General features: G+C 42.6%; 2 protein-coding genes across 2 annotated transcripts; both read left to right on the plus strand.

Annotated features, from left to right (window-relative positions):
• The first annotated feature begins 674 nt into the window (after window positions 1-674).
• On the plus strand, window positions 675-5067 carry ripply1 (ripply transcriptional repressor 1). Its single transcript, XM_071543039.1, has 4 exons — window positions 675-772; window positions 2092-2170; window positions 3942-4015; window positions 4426-5067. Exons 1-4 carry the CDS (start codon window positions 675-677, stop codon window positions 4625-4627), a joined length of 453 nt encoding a protein of 150 aa, XP_071399140.1. The 3' UTR covers window positions 4628-5067.
• Window positions 5068-13484: 8417 nt separating this feature from the next.
• On the plus strand, window positions 13485-16840 carry LOC139664262 (transmembrane gamma-carboxyglutamic acid protein 3). Its single transcript, XM_071543036.1, has 3 exons — window positions 13485-13494; window positions 15469-15629; window positions 16060-16840. Exons 1-3 carry the CDS (start codon window positions 13485-13487, stop codon window positions 16618-16620), a joined length of 732 nt encoding a protein of 243 aa, XP_071399137.1. The 3' UTR covers window positions 16621-16840.
• Window positions 16841-20810: the final 3970 nt, after the last annotated feature.

The raw sequence follows: 20810 nt of genomic DNA on the forward strand, positions 1-20810 counted from the left end.
TTCCTATAGGAATATCAGAGTGAATTTCCATTAGGATTGGGTCTAGTTGGGGGACTAGATTTGATCTAGTATAGACCAAAACAAGGATGCTACTTGTTTTTTTTCTTTTCTTTTTTTTTTTACCATGAAAATGCCGAGGAGCACACACAACTAGCCTAGTTGTCACATTTGGGCCACGACGAAAATATTTTTGATTTATTTAAAAATTTAAAACATCACCCACTTTTACCCCGTCTGTTACTGTTTTTTTTTTATCCTCAGTGAAAATATTAAAATGGTCAACGGCGAATCAATCATTTGGCAAACAGACGCAGTATAGGGCCTATTCCCCTCCCACCCCGGGTCATTTGGCAGCTCCTACACCCCCAAAACACACACACACACACACACACACACACACACACACACACAACACACACACACACACAACACACACACACACACGCCCCTCCCGAGCTGCAGTGCTTTATAAACCGCTGGTATCTCCGTCGGCCGGCCACTCTCTCTCTCTTCCTCTCTCGGCCAGAATCATTGCAGCTCTCCCGGCCGCAGAAAGCTCCAAGCTGCCGCAGTCCTCCGACAACCCTCTCTCACACCCCGAAAAGATTTGATTTTTTTTTTCTATTATTTTCATCTTTATTTTGTGGAGAATCTCCCCAGTAGAAGCAGGAAGGATGAGCTCCGCATGTCTGGTCGTCAAACAGCCGTCCTTCGGCGCTGCGCCGTGGTCGCGCCCGCTGACAGTGAACAGCCGCCCGGAGACAAACAGCAGGTAGGTACCGGTCAGATGGGGGAGCATGGTACATTTTAGCCAGCCGGTCAGTAGCCGAAATGTTGATTTTGACCGACGAGGAGTATTGGGGGAGGCAGGAGGCAGGTGATGTCAGCCAACGCATTTATAGAGTGCTTAACCCCGTTTTGCTGTTCTAAAATCACCGTAAAGCAGTCGCGGTGAGGCTTATTGCGGCTGGCCGACAGACAGTGTTCAAGAAATCTTTTATGTTTAATCGATAACATAATATTTACATCTTAAATAAAGTAAATGTGTAGGATTTTGTTCTCCTGCCAAAGCAACATAGTTCTTGAACAGTAGCTAAACCGTAGCCTATTCTATGGGCCAGACAAAGTGGTTGCTAGGCGACACATAGGGAGCGGTTAAGAATGGTGGTTTTCGGTTAATATTCAAATTAACAGTTATGTGTTTATCCGGTTTTTAACAACGGCTTCGAGCGTGACTCGGCCAATCAGAACTGAGGATCGGGAGGTAGAGGTCTTATGACAGCCAACTGCTATCAAGGGAATGCGTTTCCTAATTTACTCTAAGAAGGGGGATTCCGTCCCTCACATGCATTACCCCGGTCTATACTGGGCTATATACAGTAGAGACATGTATCATTTATTTACACTTTGTTCTAAGTTAACAATACCAATCCAGAATTTGTTAATAGTGTTTGGTTCCAAAATGTTTTCCCACTTGTCTAGAGAGTCTCCACCAATAGAGTAATTTAGGGTAGTGGTTCCCAAAAGTGGGGTCCAGGGCTCTCCAGAGGCCCTTGAGGGGTCTCCAGGGGTCCCCAGCAAAATGATGAGTTAAATTTACTATTGTTACATTTATTACAAGTCGGGACAGTGAGTGAATGATATAGGAATGTGTTTCAAACATATGTCTCGCTGTTATCTCACAATCTACTGTAAAAACAGTGTCCAGTTCTGTACCAAATTATATCCAACAACAAAAACCCCAGATAAAATCTTATCAAATGGGGGGTCCGTGGCTTAATTTAGGGGGTCTTGACATAAAAACGTTTGGGAACCACTGATTTAGCCTATGGGATAGGCAGGTAGGACTATAGGCTATGGATTCACTTAAGCATACTTAATCCCAACTATCACTAGCCTACCCCATTCAAAGAGCATTCCCTAAGTGAATTTTCTAGTTGATCTGTTTTTACAGGATCAATTTGACCGTGAATTATTTATTATACTTCAAGTGGACCTATTTTAACGTGTTTAATGAACCATGTGTGAGTGGGATATGCATGCGCTGGTTGCTCTAGTCTAATCGGTCTTCTCTTGCCTTCTCCCCTGCAGCCATACCTCACTGTGGAGACCGTGGCTGGCCTCCAGCAGGGACGGGCCGGCCCCAAGCCCCAGGACCAAGCTGTCCTGTGTAAGTTACCTTCACTCATGATCTGTGACTCTCTTAAAGTCTGATTGTGATTTTTTTTTGGGGGATTGTGTGTGTTTGTTTTTTCAAACTATCATTGACTTGGCCTGCGTGCACGCGCGCCCCCGGTGCTTTCCTGTGTACATGTCGAGGCGGTGGAGGAAAGCCCCTGTCGTCCCGGTCAGTCATGTGGAAGCCATTAACAGCCGTAGGGCAGCGAGGGAGGGGGGGGGTGGGGGGGTGGATGAGGGCGGGGGTGTTAGCGTCAAGCAGTTTCCCCCGTCACACCGGCCTTTCAGCACCTCCCTACCTGCCAACCTGACACTTAGCCCAGGCTGAAAGGAGGAAGGGGGGTTTGGTTGAATTCCAGTCAGCCAGTACAGACTTGTGAGGGGAAATATTCAATTCAGTACAGCTTATCCCACATGGGGCAATTTAAAGGACGCAATTAAAACTACAAAACCTCACAATTTGTCTTATTATATGTGACCAAACTATTGTGTAATAGTAGTAATTATCTGGGTGCAATTCTGAGATACTGAGCATTAAAGCTTTGGTATCCCAGCTGGCAAAACTGTTATGTACTTTTAAAAACAAATAACAGTAATAAAGTAACATTGAAACATCATGAATATTTTCATAACTCGATTTTACCTTCCACCTTCCACCAAGACACTTAACTCTCAGGGGAATTGTTAAAAAGACTTAACATTTAAGCTTTGAGGCTTTTAGCTGACATATGTGTCTTATGTGAAGTTGGTCTTATCCAAACCAACTTCCAATCAACTGACCATAGTGTTGACTGGAGAGGAGACACTCACTCTGACACACTGCCATATGGCCTGAGTCTGCTCACACTGCCACTAAGCTAACACACACAGAGTGACACCCGCGTGGGGAATTAACACCAGTCTGCAGCCAAATGATCGAATTTTCACCACCAGCCTTTTTGGCAGGGACCCAGCCATCGTTCAGCGGTCCTATTCCATTCTAGCACTGACGTTTGGCTGATAAAATAGTGGAAATGGACGCTTTTTTTTTTTCACAAGCCATTAGCCTCTGCAGATGAAAAAGGACAGGACACAGTGAGTGAGAGAGGCGCCACTCCCCTCCCGATAGCTAAGCTGTTTCCTGCTGGTTCGGGGAGAGAGATGCCAAAATGGACACCTCCAGGGCCGAGGGGAAATTCCCACAGTCCCCTCTGGAGAGCGCACACCTCGTTACGGCGCCGCCGCCTTCACACCCCGCGCGAGGTGCCGGCGCCGCCTGTGATCTGTTCCCGCTTCACCGGCCATCTGACTGCCATTTAAGAGTTTAACAATCGCATTTTAAAGGTGTTTTAGAGGTGTTTAAATGAGAAAATATTCAAAACGGCGTGGTAAACGTTGGCTGCAGGAGAGCGCGGCGCATACTGGATGCCAGTGGCGCTGGCGTTATGCATGACTGGTGCTGTCAGGGAGGGAGGAAGAGCGACGGGACATTTGGCGTGTTCGTTGTTTTGTGTTTTATTTTTCTTGGTGATGGGGTTTTATGGTTCTTTCTCTCTCTGTGCTTTTTCTATCTCTTCTCTCATTCACTGTTCACAAACCTCAAATCTCCAAAATGGCAACTTTTCAGGGCCAAAGAAACACAGCCTTGTTTTTAAACTCACAGTACTGTAAGGTGCTCTGGATAAAAGCGTCCACCAAACAGCATGTGTGTACATGCTGCTGTCCTCTGTACCTGCTGCACAGCACTAACCCCCCCCCCCCCCCCCTCCTCTCTGTCTCCACAGCCTTACTCCAGACCCACAGTTCCAGGCCGCCTCTCCTCCGACGGGAAACCTCAGGCCTTCCAGCACCCTGTCAGGTATGTACACTACTTTGAATAAAACATTTCCATCAGTCAGGGCTGGACGATAATTCAATTTTCTCATTTATCGTCTTTCAGTGGAATCAATGGATTTTGGGATATCATGACACAATTCTGCTGTCTAAACTGATGATAACAAGCTAATTTTATTAAGAAATCACCATTCAGTTCAATGGGATGAACATTAATTAGATTATCATGTTTTTGCACATGTGAGCCATATTGTGATATATATCGTTATTTTAAAAAATCATCTCAGCGATATTGATTTCAGCTATATCACCCAGCCCAACTATCAGTACACATGCACTACTAACCGTCGTCTGAAAGCCATAAAAGTATAAGATTTGACATTCTACGATCGATGCTTCAGAGTAGATTTTTAACGGCGTCTTCTTCTTCTTCAGGCTGTTCTGGCCCAAATCCAAGTCGTTCGACTACCTGTACAGCGACGGAGAGGCCTTGCTGAGGAACTTCCCCATCCAGGCCACCATCAGCTTCTACGAGGAGTCGGACAGCGAGGACGAGGACTCGGAGGACGACTGGGAGGAGGAGGGCGACTCGGAGGAGTGCCTCAAGCCCCGGTCTCACTTCACCTCCCTCAACTGAGAAAAAACAAAGAGCTCTAGACACTGTGGTCTGCTGTTCGACTGCAGCGGCTGTTCCACGTTTATTGGGCTTTGAAGCGCGTTTTATACACACTTTATTGGTTTTAAACTGCGTGTTAAATGGGTGCACGAGACATTTTACAGATAAGAGTGAATTCAGCAATGTGCTAGAACGCAAGCAGGCAAACAAACAACAAAAAGTCACTGGAAGAGCAAAGAAAACAGAGACAATTCCACTTTATTTGTGCGTTACGAAATCGGCGTGATTGGGTTTCCAGATTGTCTTGCCTTCATACCTCTGTGACGGCTTGTTTCCTCTGCTGTGCTCGGGGAAACTCAAAGTCGGCCACGACCTCACGGCCCGACCAACGTCCTTAACCCACTTGGAGAACGACAGGATTCAGCAGCGCCGGAGCGTTCCAGTTCAGCTGAGGAACTGGAACTGGAATTTGAAGAAACATACAGGAAACAGAATTGGAATTGCAAGTTGAATTTAATTCTGTGAAATTCCATGTTTTTTCCCCCCACGCATCTGAGATTACACATACTGTTATATATTATCAATACAGAATATCATAAAATGTTAAAGGAACTTTTCAGGTGGTATTTGATGCAGAATATGTAATCGTAATCCATACATTATGATTGAATGTATTTCATGGAATTTAATGGAATTCAATTCAGTTCAAGAATGGCTTGACTGGGACAAACACCAAGTTTTGTTGTTTTTTTTTGCTTTTTTGTGTGGCCAGTGGTTGAATAATCAAAATGGAAGAGGAGAGGAGATGCATGGAATAATTTATGTCATGCCATCCGTTTTCATTCGGATCTCCTGTGTGCAGTTCAACAGTCTCGTGTGTTCAGCCAGTTCTATACACTCTAACTCTATGTGCTACACACAATACTTTGTTTTCTTTCTGCCAGACCAAACTCAAGCCTCTCCTCTGCTGTTTCGACTTTAAAATCTCTGTCAGTCTCCAGTCCAGTGTGACTCCCATACAGACGCTGTTTGGTACATGTTATCCCATATTGGGACGCTTATTAATGTTTACAGTCAATCTCAGGGTCGGATCCTTGCCAGTGTATATAAAATGTAATCTACTTACATTTCTAACTTATGATGATGTAAAATTGTACATAAACACATATTTATGTTGACCTATTTTTTTATACTTTTTTTTGCGCATTCGTTTTGTACTGTCTAAACACTGTCCAAACTGAACCGGAAAAAATAAAATAACCTATTTTTGGAATGGAGAATGTTTGTCTTTATCCGTTTTTCTTCTTTATCGTCTTCTTTGTGATAAAGTGATTAGAGAAAGTGATCTGGGGGAGCGGGAGTAACGCTACGCCGCTGTCGTTTCCTCTGTCGCTTATCGGTTATCTGTGGCTTTGGCTTTGTTGTGGTGAGGAGGCTTTCACCGGCGCTATCTCACCTCTCTTTCTTTTGATGTTTATCTGCTGCTTCTGGTTTGGCTGGCTGAGGAGAGAGAGCGGAGGTCTGGACTCTGTCCGAAGAGAGATGGGATGTGGTGAGAAAGAGGATGAGACGAAGGTAAAGAGGGTCAAGGGGAAAGACAGAAAGCAGAGAGAAAGAGCAGGACAGTAAATAAAGAGAACAAAGAAAGAGGGAAACAAAAGGAGCAGAGAGTAAGATACTGAATAAAGAGATAAAGGGTGTGGAGAGTGGGAGGGAAGGAGAGCTAAGCAGAGAATAGAGATAAAGAGACAAAGGGAAAGGGGGGAGACAATGGGGGAAATGGGGAAACAAAAGAATGGGTGAAAGAGAAATAAAATTAGCAGTAACAGAAAGAGTGAGGTCGTGAATAAAGATGGACTGGGAAAGAGTAAAGAAAGAGCAGAGAGAGGGAGAGAGAGAGAAAGAAAAATATACTAGAGAGAGAGAGAGCGTAGTGAGACGAGATCCTCCCCAGAGACTGATCTCCGGAGGGGTCAAAGGTCGCTGGATGCCCCTGCTGTTGTCAGGGTTACCACTTGAGATTTGACCCGGAGCGTGACACGCAGATCCCCCCCCCCCCCCCTTCCTCCACACACTGAAGCTTTGCAGTTGTGTCACAAATCTCCCAGCATCCACATCTGGAACCATCATGGCCGTCAAATAATGACAAAACATAAAACAACAAGAAGAGATACCTGAAAAAGATACAAGTCGTGGTTGTGGATCCAAACAGCAAAGTGAAAAAGTTGATTTGTTTCCAAATTCAGGCTGAGGCAGTAAACTGTCTTGTCTTTAGCCCTAGTCTCTACTCCAAAACACGCTGAGCTGTAGCTTAAAGCAATATTACACTTAGTTTTCACATTTAACATTATTCAGCTCTTGATCGCCATGAAAACCAGAATATAAACTACTCACCAAGATCAGATGCAGCTGGACGAGTTTGTAGCATTTGGACTTTCACTTCAAAAGACTGACAATTTAACATGTTGGTGAACAGGTTCAACAACAGATCCTGCTGCTGTGATTTTAAATGGACTTTAAATTGGTCCAGCTTTTTAGAACATAATTAAGCCAAATAGCATTTTTATTGATAGACGAGAACATAGCGGAGGGAGAGCTAGTTCCTGTTTGGGAGATTGGATCTACTTTTATTTTTAAATACCAATTTTAGTGTAAACCGAGAACAGAAATGCAAAATGAGGACGGACCAGTTGCTGCTTTATTGTCTTAAAAGCGGAACATGTTGAATCTGTTCACAAATTTGTTAAATGTAAGTTTTCAAGATATTTTCATGGCTCAGACTCATCCAGCTGCATCCGATCTTGCATTTCGTTGTCTTAGTACGTGTACTCTGTGCAATGACAATAAAATTGAATCTAATCTAATCTAATCTAGTTTAAATTCTGGTTTTCATGGCGGTCAAGTGCAGAATAACCCCCATGTTAAAACTAAATGGAATATTGCTTTAAGGAGTCAGCTCAGTTAAACTAAACAAGCTGTTACTTATTGGCTTTGTTAGCTAACATGCAGCTATTAGCCACAACTAGCTACTTGACATGTCATGTTAGCTAATGTGCAAATCTGCAGCCTGTTGCACCAGCTGAACGTGCGTTTGATCGGAAGTTAGCGTGTGAAGTTTACACTAAACATTATGCTTAAACTAGTAAAGTTTGACACTGAAGCTCTTTGTTTAGCTGCACCATGGAGATTGAAGGCACATCTTAACTAACAGAGCATAACAAACCAAAACACTGCGGCAGATACTGACATTTTATGCAGCAACTACCATGCAAGCCAAAGTCTACCTCTCCTGCCCTAATCAACAGCAGCTTAAGTTAATATTAGCTTCCCACCTAAAGTTAAAGTTTCCAATTTAGGAGTACAAAACATTTTACAGTTTTTTTCTCACATTTTCCCTGGAACTTTTCATTAAATGTGAATTACGCTATCAGGGTGGTGCCTCAACTACAGACAACAAACCCAAACAGGACAACAAACTCAAATTTCTACATTTATTACTGCTTGTACAAACTCATTTAAAACCATTTTCCATGTGTGAAGAGAAAAAATAAATAAACAGCTCATAATGTTTTCAACAATCTTCTTGTTTTGCATGCTTTGAAAGTAGTTCATTTTAATATGGATTAAAAAAAACAAAAAACTAAAAGTTATCACCTTTAATCCTGGTTTGATTTTAGCTTCCTCGTTCATTATTGAATTAAAAAGTTTCTAGAAGATTTTGATTTAATTATTGTCATTTGTCTTTTTTTTAATCTCTTTGCTAGGTTATTTTTTACAGGTTTTTATTTTTTTATTTTATTCCTTGCAATCATTCCTTATTGTGGAGCACTTGTAACTTTGATTTGAAAACTGCTCTATAAAGTTTATTGTTGTTGTTAAAAATGTTTAATTTCAATTGAACCTTTTGATATGGGGAATGTACTTCAGTACTCTATATTTATGAATGGGATAAACCAAATTGTGATTTAAACAAAAGGCTCAGTAATTTCACACAATCACCAACATTTCTTAGTATCAACATAAACAAAGACAGTTTGCTTCTGCACGAATCGGGCATGGAATGGGGCGCGTGGTGGGCGCCAACCCGCCCTGAGAATGCTGGGAAATGGAGTATTTCGGTCTAAGGTGTGGCTTGGCAGAAATTTGTCCGACTTTCCAAGTGGACTCCGTCTGACTTGAAGCGGCACAACCGGGACAGAGCAACACCACGAGCCTCGTTCACAGATTACACGTTTTCTCTTCGTTGCCGCGGTTACGAATTCAAACCGTCCGTTAATTTTATGAACCCCGGCGCCCGTTCAGACAACTCCAACCCCCGGCAGCCTCGGTTGTTGTTTTTTTTCCCACCTTCCGTGCGTCGGCGATGTCGTACCGCGGTTGTGATTGGTCAGTCGTGGGGAATCCACCTCTCCTATTGGTCCGCGGTTACGTCAGTCACCGCCTCGTTAGTGACTCATGTGGGAGTTCCCTCGCTGGAGTCAGGGATGGAAGGGAAAAGGCTTTTCTCAAGCGGTATGAAGGTAGGGATTATTTTATCTATTTCACCCTAAACAAGTTGCACAAGGGGTTGTACCGATACGGACATGCTTGTATATTTTTCTTCCGTAAATATATTATTCCATGGTTTTAGATTTAGTATTTAAACGGGACAAACACTCAGCAGGCTGCCTTTTGAAGAAAAAAAAATGACTCTAACTCAACGTGAGTCTTGATAATGAATTTTTCATGTGCAGTTATAAAAGCAGGAGAAGGCGCTGAGAGCGTCAGAGCCTCGGGACAGACTCAAAAAGCTGTTTCCTTCTCTCTTTACTTTTAAAATGATTGCTTAAAAACAAAAAAAGACCCAAAAATGCCTTTTCGGTGTTCATTATGTCTGCCTTTGTGTCATGTGATTTAAAAGGCAAGAACAGATGTAACTGAGGGCATCTGCTGTATTTCAGAATTACAGTCATATTCTATACAGGATGTGGCTGACCTGATGAGTAGTAGGCTTTTAGAGTGTGTGTGTGTGTGTGTGTGTGTGTGTGTGTCTCAGATGTCAGTCCTGGTATGATAACATATTTAATATCCTAGATATCCCGTGTAAAACTGGCTTCTTCTTCTTCTGTATCCTAATTATTCAAGTTGGTCTGGATTCAGAACCTCTCCCATCTCCATCTCTGTTGCTATGGAAACCCCTACCACCACCACCCCCCCCCCATCACCCCCCCCAATCCCTCTCCATCTATATTTATAGTAGCCTATATTTGCCAGTGCAGGGCTAAAAACCAACGTGTGATATTTCAGAGAGCAACGTCATGCAGTATTTAAACTCTGCCTCTTTCCCAGAGAATCTATGTCAGACAGACTGAATCTGGGGTCAGACAGTTGCGGCAAATAATAATAATAACAATAATAATAATAATAACAATACACAAGAAAAGAAGAGGAGAGTGGAAAGAGAAACATCGTTATGTAAAAGCACAACTTATAGGTCTGAAAAAGTGATTTGGAAAGAAGGAAGAAGTGTAATGCAACTGAGGAGGGCATGATGAGGCTGAACGGAGGGATGAACGAGTGAGGGGGGGAAGGAGAGAGAGAGGAACAGGTAGAGGGAGAGAGAGACAGGTAGAGAGATAGACAGATAGATAGATACATAGATAGATATTCAGACAAGGTAAGGCAGAGGTTTAGCTAGCTATTTACACAACAAAACGTCGAAAATGACGAATTTGCTCAGACGCAATTAAGAGAACGAAGAGGCGGGAGTTAATTGGTTAAATTCTGATTGGTTGGAGATTGCAGACGTCGGCTTCCTCCTTGGAAAACTCCGCCCACTTTACATCAAGTTCAAGTACATCAAGTACATTAGCAAAACGGCTAGATTTTTTGAAAGTATAATTGAATTTTCTTATTTTGTATACAAATCTTATATGCATACAAGACCACAACTTACATATTTACAAGGAAATCATGGAATTACTGTACCTTTACAGGGGCTTTAAAGCTGTAAAATATGAATGTAAAATAAAAATACAGCCGCCTCATCAGCCTAAATCAGGAGTAGTAGGGCTGCAACAGAGCAGAGCGTCCCGTCAACACTAACTGAGACTCTGTAGATTCTCCCAAAATTTGCCCAAATTAAATTCTGGCCTCAGGTCACTTCTCTGTCGACAGGAAGTGACGAATCAAAACGTCAGAGTGAAATCCAATCTGTCTCCTGAACAGCAGCAGAGAAAGCCGGACTCACCGACGTTAGATCTTCTCCTCTTTGGTTTCCTTCTGGTATAAAGCATCACAGAGCTGCCGTTTGCAGTTTACTGAAGACACGTTCTAAGATTTCTGGGTATTGAAGTTCAGACGGTCTCGCTGCCACTTGGAGCCGCAAAAATCCACCGTCAGATTCTCTTAACGCTGTTAGATCTCACCAATCTGTGATGTTCAGTTACTTTGTGGTGTAATTGTGTTGTAGTTTACTTTTTTTGTGAACCCACTCTCCCTCAACCTGCCGCATCTACTTCTACTTCGGTTAGTGATTTCCTACTTTTCCCAGAATGCCTTTCGACCACCCCCAGAGAACAGGTCTTAATTTGTTGCTTTCAGCTGTGTGTTATATGAGTAGGTGGAGGGAGCGATAATGATAGTAGAGCGAGTGTTTTTCCAATGAAGAAATAGCGAGAGTCATGTCATGTCTCTCTGCTGCATTGCATTCTGGTCTCTCTCCTGCTCCTGTGGGTGGAGAAATTGGTCTCTCTTCTTCTTCTACGATGGATTTCTCCCTGTATGATTGTTGAACGTCTCTTGGTGCAAAATGGCGGCTCTAGAAAGAAGAAGCCCTCGCTCTTTGATTCTGAGGGACTGACACCAAAACCTGACGTTTACCGCTGAGGTTTTACATCCCGAAACATTTTCTCATATCTCTCTCTAGCTGCTGGAAATATCTGGAGTGCGCGAATAAGAAAAATACCAAACAACAAAATGGATCCAGAAATGCAAAGTGCATCACCAATAGCTGTTTTTTAAACAGTGTGAAAGTGTTTTAGGTGGATTTTCCCTTTAAGTCTAGATATAAAGATGACCACAAGGCCTCTACCCAGGGGTCAAAGGTCACACTCAGGCTCAGAGGGGGTGAAGAGGTTGGAGTAGGGCTGAACAATTAATAGAAATTTTATCGAAATCGCAATATGGCCTGCTGCAATTTTCAAATCGCAGGAGGCGCAATATTTGTTAAAGGATAGCATTTTAAATGAAATATTGTGGTGCTGCAGAGATGTCCTGGCCTACACATCATATTCTACAGACTTAAGAAAACATCTTTGTTTGGTACAGATCCCCGCAAAAATCACGCCATAATCATTTTAATACGTTTTTCAATGAAAATGAGAATAATGATGTAAAAATTATCATTCCCTCTAATATCGCAAATCATATCGCAATTGCAGTATCAGTCAAAAAAATTGCAATTAGATATTTTTTCAAAATCGTTCAGCCCTAGGTTGGAGATATAACTGAGGTCCAAACTAACCCGAGCTTTATGAGCGATCAGCAGAATCTCAAACAGGGAAACCAGTGAAGTGATGCAGGAACCGGGCTGATGTGATTTCCTCTGTTAAAATCCAAGCTGCATGGATTTGTGCTGCCATAAAAACTGTGATAGAACAGACTCGGTGTATAATAGAGAGAAAGGTTTAGTGTAAATTGGTGCATTTGTTTTGAGCCACTGTATGATTACAGAAACAGCAAGGCTATCATGCCCTTTTGTCATTCAGGTTCCATTACACAGGATCTTTTATCCTCTGTGCCGTTCTGGAGTTTAGAGAGAGCATTTATGTGGAAACCTTTGCTGAATGCTGGAGGAACAGGATTTTGATCTTTCATCTTCTTAGATACAGTGAAACTTTATTGATCCCTGTGGGGAAATGAGGTCATTGCAACAGCAGAAGAAACAGGATTCAGCAGGGAAAAAGACAAGCGGTATATAAGCACAAAAATATAATATGAACTAAGCCATGAAAACATTACAAAATGAAAAATAATAAAACCATAAAGGCAATAAAAGAGGATAGCTATAAAGATAACTATAAACTATAATGATACATTGTTGCTCAAGCATTCACACTACAACAATATCAGTGATCAGTTCCTCAGCAAACTAAAATTTCCCGCCCCCTTCTTTGTTAGAACTTTAATTTGATTGGTTGAAAATGTTTTATCTTTGTCTCTGCATCCAAAAGAAATCAAACCAAAAATATAGTTATAGTTATCGTTGCGGATGTTTTTCATAGTTATTGTTGTACTGGGAACACAGACATTCTGTTTACTTAGAACAATTTCAATTTCATTTTGTAGTATTTTTTTTTTTTTAGATATACACTACCAGTTGGACACACATTTTTCTTTAGTTTTCTACTATTTTTCACATTTTAGAATAACAGTAAAGACATCAAAACTATGAAATAACACAAACAGAATTATGCAGCGACCAAAAAAGTGTTAAACAAATCAAAAAACTATCTTATATTTTAGATTCTTTAAAGTAGCCGCCCTTTGCCTTGATGGAAAGGCCAAGGCTTTGGAAAGAAATTCATACATAGGATCAACTTCACTATTTATATTTTGTCTGAGAAACACATTTCAGGCATTTAAGCAGAAGCCTTTTAGATCAAAATGGCTTTAAGAGAATGAAAAACACAGAACATTCAGTCAGGTGGGTCCAGACTGTTGAGTGGTAGTGTATTTTTATCTTTATAGTTATCGTTCTAGATGTGAATGTTCCCTCAGGCAGGACAAGGTGATAACTGAAAGCTGGGTCTCCTGGTTAAATGCTCCTGTCAGTGATATGGCCGTGTGTTTCCCCTCAGGTGTGTGACGTGCTGCACAGTGAGTAGCAGGCGGGAGCATGGCCGCAGGTGAGCAGGAGCCGGTCACATCCACTCAGGCATCAGTAACGTTAACAAATGGCTGCTTTGCTGTTTTGTCTGGCTTGCTACTTGAAAGCAGAGGTCAACCTCTCATCCAAGGAGATACATACACACACACACACACACACACACACACATACACATATACACACCCTTAATGGAATTCATGGTTGCAAATTAGGTGAATTATTCAATTGATTAGTATTTGGTGTTTCACTGAACGAGGTAATGAAGCCACGTATGCATCCACACACAGACACACACACACACACGGATACACACACACACACGTGGATACACACACACACACGCGTGGATACACACACACACACGGATACACACACTTATACACATGCAGCAAAGTGAATGATTTCTTGTTTGACATTTAATCTTTGACTCACGGTGGTGGTAACAGCTAAGACATGTACACACACACACACACACACACACACACACACACACACACAACGATAAGACAGAGTGAGCTCAGCTGCTCCATGTCACTGTCTGTCTGGCTGTCACTTCCTGTGACATCACCGTCGCCCGTGGCAACAGGGACGGATCCTCAGTCGTCAGTGGTGGATCTCTAGCTCACAACCTTTTTAGCATGCAAACCCCCCAAAAACACAGACATGCCCACATGTGACCCCCAGATCCACCTGTGCATGATCAGTCGAGGGTCACAGGAATGTTTGACCTTTGACCTTATTATTGGCTTCTTGTAATGTTGGATATTGAAGAAGTGAAGCTTATTTCACTGTTACGCTGCTACAACTTTTTACTTTGAGGTAAAAAAAATTTTGTTTTCTCATCTTAAAACAGATTGCAGATTGATGTTTTCAGTAATGCCATCATTGTTCCTTTATTTCCTTTATTTATAGATTGATCCTTTTCTTTTTTACTGATTGTGTCTAGTCTAAGGTTGTAACTTTTTTTTCTCTCTTTCTTTTGTTATTTAGTTTGCTGTTTGTTTGGTTGTTTGTTGTTTGTTTTGTCATTGTTGTGTTATATATTATTGTGTCTTGTACTGTTCTGTCTTCCATTTGTTTTGTGAGTATTTGTTTGGGACCCCCTTGAAAACGAGATGATACATCTCAAGGGGTTTATCCTGATATAATAAATTTCTCTAAAAAAGATAAAAACAAGGATATTTTTTCTGGCCAAGACATTTTTTGACCCTATGAGTTTTCAATGCTATTTTATGCCATTTCAAGTACACCCTCCTCTTTCTCTGGATATATAAAGTATGGCCACCTTATCTGGATTCATACAGTATAACAATCTAAAGGAGACGCTGTAGATTCAGGCATCTTTCCCAAATGAAGTGTCAGGTGACGACTGGAGGGAAATCTTCTCCACCTACAGGAGGTGATGAATCTGAACCTCTTCACCTCCTCAACAGAAGACATTTAGCTCAGAGGAATGTGCAGTTTACTGGGAGGACCTATAGATCAGGGTTAGACAGACGAGAGTTTTGATTGTTTCTGATATCCAATATTTTGCGCCGATATTCCATTTTCATGACAAAAAATTACAAGTATTCAGTGTTTTCCCCCAGACTTTCTTCTTGTCAGGGTGGAGAAGCATTTAAACCATCATGTGACACTAAAACTCTCCACTGAAACCCAGACTAATGAAATTATTTTAGTGGTAGCTGCTCTTTAAAGACAGGGAGACCCACCACAACTATTTAATAGTAAGGGGGATTTCTGCAACATGTTAGGCCTTCAAATGAAGAACTGATTTACATACAAATGAATAAATGTGCAAAGAAAATAAAACTTTATTGCAGATTTTATAGACTGTTGTCATGTCGCGGTGGTCAGAGAGGAAGCGGCATCATATCGGGAGTGAAACACATGACTGATATCCGATATCTCATAAAAGGCCATTATCCATATATCAGCCTGACCCTGGTACGGATGGCTCAGATTTGAATCGCGTTTCGTTTTCGTTGCGCAGCGTTCCTAGGTGACCAGGATGCTCACTCTGTCCTCAAGCGTTTCCCTCGAGCCAACGGCTTCCTGGAGGAGTTCAGACAGGGGAACATCGAGAGGGAGTGTGGCGAGGAGAGCTGCAGCTTCGAGGAGGCCAACGAAGTGTTCGAGAACAAAGAGAGAACGGTGAGAGAACGCCGTTTCCCCGCTGTTTCCCAGTCAGTACGCAGGTTGACTAGGCATCACACTACAGGTGTACTGGCAAAAATCCTGCTATGTTGTGGTTAGTTTTCAGGTAATCCCTCTTTGATGAAGTCAGTCTGATATTGACGAAATTTGCAGGGATGATGCATCTTCACACTTTGTTCCAGCGTTTGAAAATGACGCTCTTTGGCCTGATGGGGGCGCTATAATTAAAGGGCAAAATTTCTAACTTTGAACGGCCCAAACTCATACACTCATACACCAAATGACACTGATTTGTCTAATGAGGGCGCTATAATTTAAACGCTGGATGTTAGAAATGAGCACAAGCTGCTCTGGAAAAGCGCATGACCTGAATGCCTAAAATGTAAAAATGTAAAGAGTCTCTTTCCCCGCTCCTCCTCCCCCCCAGATGGAGTTCTGGAAAACCCGCAGCGTCTACACAGTGAGCAGCAACAGCGAGGGCCGCTCGGAGCGCGCCGACACCGTCTACATGGTGGTCCCCCTGCTGGGCGTGGCCCTGCTCATCATCATCGCCCTCTTCCTGCTCTGGAGGTGCCAGCTGCAGAAGGCCACGCGCCGGCGGCCCGCCTACACCCAGAACCGCTACCTGGCCAACAACCGCAGCACCCGCAGCCTGCCGCGCATCCTGGTGCACCGGGAGACGGCCGCGCACTCCGACAGCTCCCACCAGGAGTCCGGCCCGCGCCCCACCGTGGTGGTGAGCGGCGTGGAGCGAGGAGGAGGAGGAGGAGGAGGAGGAGCCTGTTCCCAGCCCGTTCACCAGCAGAACACTCGTGCCCTCTATGTGCAGGACTCCTCCTTGTCGGTGGCCTCGCGGCTGTCCGGCGCCACGCCGCCCCCTTCCTACGAGGAGGTGACGGGACACCTGGAGAGCAGCGGCGACGAGACCTCGGCGCCTTCCTACAGCGACCCTCCGCCCAAATATGAGGAGATTGTAAAGGAGAAATGAAACAGAGGCCAAGGACGCTGGCAGGCCCGTCGCACCCCGGCCGAGTCTGATGGAGAGGAAGGTCAAGGTTGAGAAGAAAGAGGTTCCTGCTTCAGTTGGCGCTCCTGGCTGCTAGTTGCTCCAACTCCTAATGTATTTTTTTTCCTGTGGTATTTTTCTGCACCTAAAATTTGCCTCTCCTGTCCTTTGTTTCCCCGGTGGGTGCAAGCTAAAGCCAATCTACCACCTCAGCTCACGAGCCACGCAGGATTATTGTTCTCGTTTTGAGGAAAACAGCCTGAGCGCCTAGCTGGATGTTTAATTTTTCGTCTTTATTTTGCTTTGGCAAACAGCTGATGCCAGACCTCCTGCCTGGCGCGGCCACAGCGCCGAAAAGAAGTACAACGAGGTGCGGGGAGAGGACTTGGCAAGAAGATGATCACTCCTCCGTCTCTGGCCCTTGTAGCAGCCTAGATAACCAGCCAGGTTTCCGTCCACAACAAGGGACGGCGCTGTGGATTTGGAGCTCACGCTGTGTCGCTGACACGCTGCAGCCAGGATCCTGCACTCGCTAAACAATCTGAGCGACTGTAGGGTTTCCATGCCAACAGGCTGGCAGCGTGTGATTAACACTTTCTTATGTATCAGTGTCTTCACTGTTCTCTGAATGTGGTGGTAATACTGTAACTATAGTGCTGTGCATAAAGTATGAACTCTTTATATAGTACATAGTGGAAGTATTGGGACACTGAGCCAAAGTTGTTGTTTTTTTTTTGGCTGTTTTCATGATTTCATTGAGGTTTAAGATGTTTTTATTAGTTTATTTATTTGCACAGGCGATGAAACGAAACAAAAAGAAGAGAAAAATATACATGTGCAGGTGAGATTAAAAAACACCAATGAGATTATAACAACATCTCACCTCCAAAGGAAAGACCAGTAATCGAAAGCTGATCATCCTCTAATGCCAAATCCATGTTACACTCTAGATGATTCAGCAGAGAGACCAAGACCAACCTCACTTCACTGTCCTAATACTTGCGCTATTGACTGTATCTCGATTGTTGCGGGGTTGTCGGACCTCCACACCTCCACACACCAGCTGTTGTTCACTTGCTGTAAGAACAATCCCTGCATTTATGCTTCTTGTTCACATTTTTTTTTCACAATTTAGCGATTGCAAAGTCCTCCAGGCAGCCATGCGTTCCCATCATCTGCTGTATGGAGAGCAGCTAGTCGTCCTCCTAGTCCTTGGACAGGGCATCTTAAGCGATATTTTCATCACTCTAGAAAACATGCCTCGAGGAAACATGCCCACCATGGCCTTATGTTGATGAAAGAGCTTAAAAAGGGAAAGAAAATACCCGCGTTGCCAAGTACTGCACTCCTACGTGGGGAAATTTAACTGTATGAGGTAAACATGCGTACAAACTGTATATTCTTAGTAATGCTTCCATCAGCCCTGTGCCATGATAGAAAGGAGACAATGGAGGCGAGTTAATTTGTTGCCAAATGTACACTGTCTTATGGCTTACCATATGTGCTACCTTACTATGACCACCAGTCATACCATTAACCAGAGGACCAAACTCATATCTACTCTGTAAAGGCCTTTTTCCTGCAGCAGTTTATCTCTTTATGCTGGAGACTTTGTGTGAAAAAGTTGAAACCAGGGATATATAATTTTTTATAGCCAACCTGCCCATGTCTGGTATGTTTTTTTAGTCTGGGCTAACGCATAATTCTGCTCTTCAAAGCCAAACAGCCAATAAAAAGTGTTAGGTGATGTAACACATCCTCTGGCGGCCATATTGGAGGTCCATAGGTAACGACGACTGAGAGCAGTTGGTTGTGTCTCAGCAGAATTTAGTAGACTTGTTTATTGGCATTTCTATGCTCTTTTTGACTGGAAATTGATCATTTTTGTGGTTCTTGCTAGCTTGTTAGCTAACTAACCATTGTATCTGGTCAGCTAAACATAACTGTCTTGTTGTAAATTGCTCAGTAGCTAACGTATCTATTAGAAGCTAGCGTTAGCAGTGGCTAGTATGTTAACATTAACACCAATTTCTTTGCTAAATTACCTGCTAGCTATTTAGCTAGCAAACAAAGCCAAAAAAACAACAGTTTGTTTAGGTCAACTGACTCTTCTCAAGCTACAATTTATAGTGTTTGGAGACAAGGACCAAAGGGGCTAGGGGTAAATTTGGATACAAAGCTACCTTATCAGACTATTCACTTTTCCTTATACTGTTACTAGGTGGATTTATACCCACACCACAACAATATATTTCAGGTATCTTTTTCTAGCCTGGTTGCTATCCATTCGGCCTATAGGCAAATCCAAGGCTGCTAAGAGATTATTAGAGATTATAGACTTTCCCTCCTGTCTCCGTAAAGGATTGTTGATACAGAAGTGGATAGTATATTGTTTAATTGCATTTAGTAGAAATGGTATCATCTTTGTTGATTTGAAATCTAATCCCTCCTCATCACCTTTAACCTTTAAAACAATATTTAAGCTTACTGCTGTTTGGCTTTGTAGGGCAGAATTGTCCTCACTAGCCACAATTTGAATGGGGGACAATGGTTATAGTGATGGTGATAGTGATGGAAATGGATAAAAATAGGTAGTAATGGGTTTAAATGAGTGTAAAAGGAAATGGCAGCCAACTAGAGCTGCCAGGCTGGTGGCCAAAATTGATAAAGGTATAGTTCATGTTTTTAGAGGCTGTCTGATTCATCATAAACTAGGAGCACTGGTGTTTTTGTATTAGCAATCATAGTGGAAGTCAATACTGCCGGAAACCATTACTTTGAAAAATCACATTCAGTACATTCCAAAAGATTTGCCAGTCATTTCACAATATAGTTCACTGTGTAGAAAGACAAATATAAGTGATTTTTCAAATAAATGTTTTTAGCTGAAACTGATTTCTGAACAGTTTCTGCTGTTTCCTGCTGATATCCCAAAAGAAAAACAAAATAGCACTGCAAGCTCTTTTTAGATATTCTAAAATATCCCAGATCATGATGATTCAGATACACTTATTGAAATCAGGAACTGTCTCTTTAAGTGACATCCCCGGCTGTGACACATCAAATGTGGAACAAGAAGTACTGCTGCAAAATGTAGGTCAACCATAGATGAAGCCTTTTTGAACTGGGACAAATCAAGAGAAGTTACACTTACTAAGTTACTACATGTGCAGTTTGGAAACAAGATGTAATTCTTTGTCTAGATTATCCAAACACACACACACATATATATTTACATGCGCGCGCACACACACACACACACACAACACACACACAAAGAGCACAATCAACAATCCCTAGCCTACACTCCAGTCAATGTTAGAAGCTCAGTTCACCTTTGTTGAAGCTGCAAAATGGATTGTACTGTGCTTGCATCATTTGTACTATTATATCACAACATTGTTTATGGTTGTTAATTTTGATATAGGTAGAGTAGTGGTATAGTTATGTAGAGACTAGACGCAATGAAAGTAAATATATCAGCTGAGTGTTATTCAAAACAGATTTTGGAGACGCAGCCTCACCATCACTGGAGTCATGTGAGGCTTTCTGTTACGCTAACAGACTGTTGGAGGCAACGTGGCAGTTTGGCAGTGAGAGATAACCGTTTGAATTTTTTTCAAAGTTTGAGGAATTTCATTACCCAGAATTCATGTTATGTGGCATGAACTGCGCACTCCCGGGGCCTAAATGTCTTCTTCTTCGTGGCTGGGTGGGAGTGGTGAAGAGGTTTTGACTCATCGCTTGTGCGTGGAGAAGATTTCCACACATTAGAAATGAATTTGTACATTGTCTGAACTTGTGGAGACAATTTGAGCCCCGATTTGTGATTTAAGCTGTTCAGACGGGTGTATTTTTACACGAAAAGTGCAGCTTCAAAATCTAATTTGTCATGTTTTTTTGTTAAACACAGAGGTAAACAGAAAAAAAACAAACTGCTCTTGTGATTGGAGAGCAAACATTACTTTACAGCAAGGTTTTGGACACTAGCAGCTTGTTGAATATGTGTGTTTTCCTCTGCAGTTCAGCTAGTAGAGCAAGGCACTAACACTGCCGGGGTTGAGGGTTGAATTCCCTCACAAGCGTCCTCCAAACCTCCCGCTCTGTCTCGGCTGCGTCTCCAATTTCTGTTTACGTTTTTTTGCAAAGTGAAGCTTACACTTTCGTTTGCG

The sequence above is a fragment of the Centroberyx affinis genome, unplaced genomic scaffold, assembly GCF_046629955.1.
Source record: "Centroberyx affinis isolate AG114_WGS23_722 - 3 ecotype Tasmania unplaced genomic scaffold, CSIRO-AGI_Caff_v1 ptg004208l_1, whole genome shotgun sequence".
Lineage (NCBI taxonomy): Eukaryota > Metazoa > Chordata > Actinopteri > Beryciformes > Berycidae > Centroberyx > Centroberyx affinis.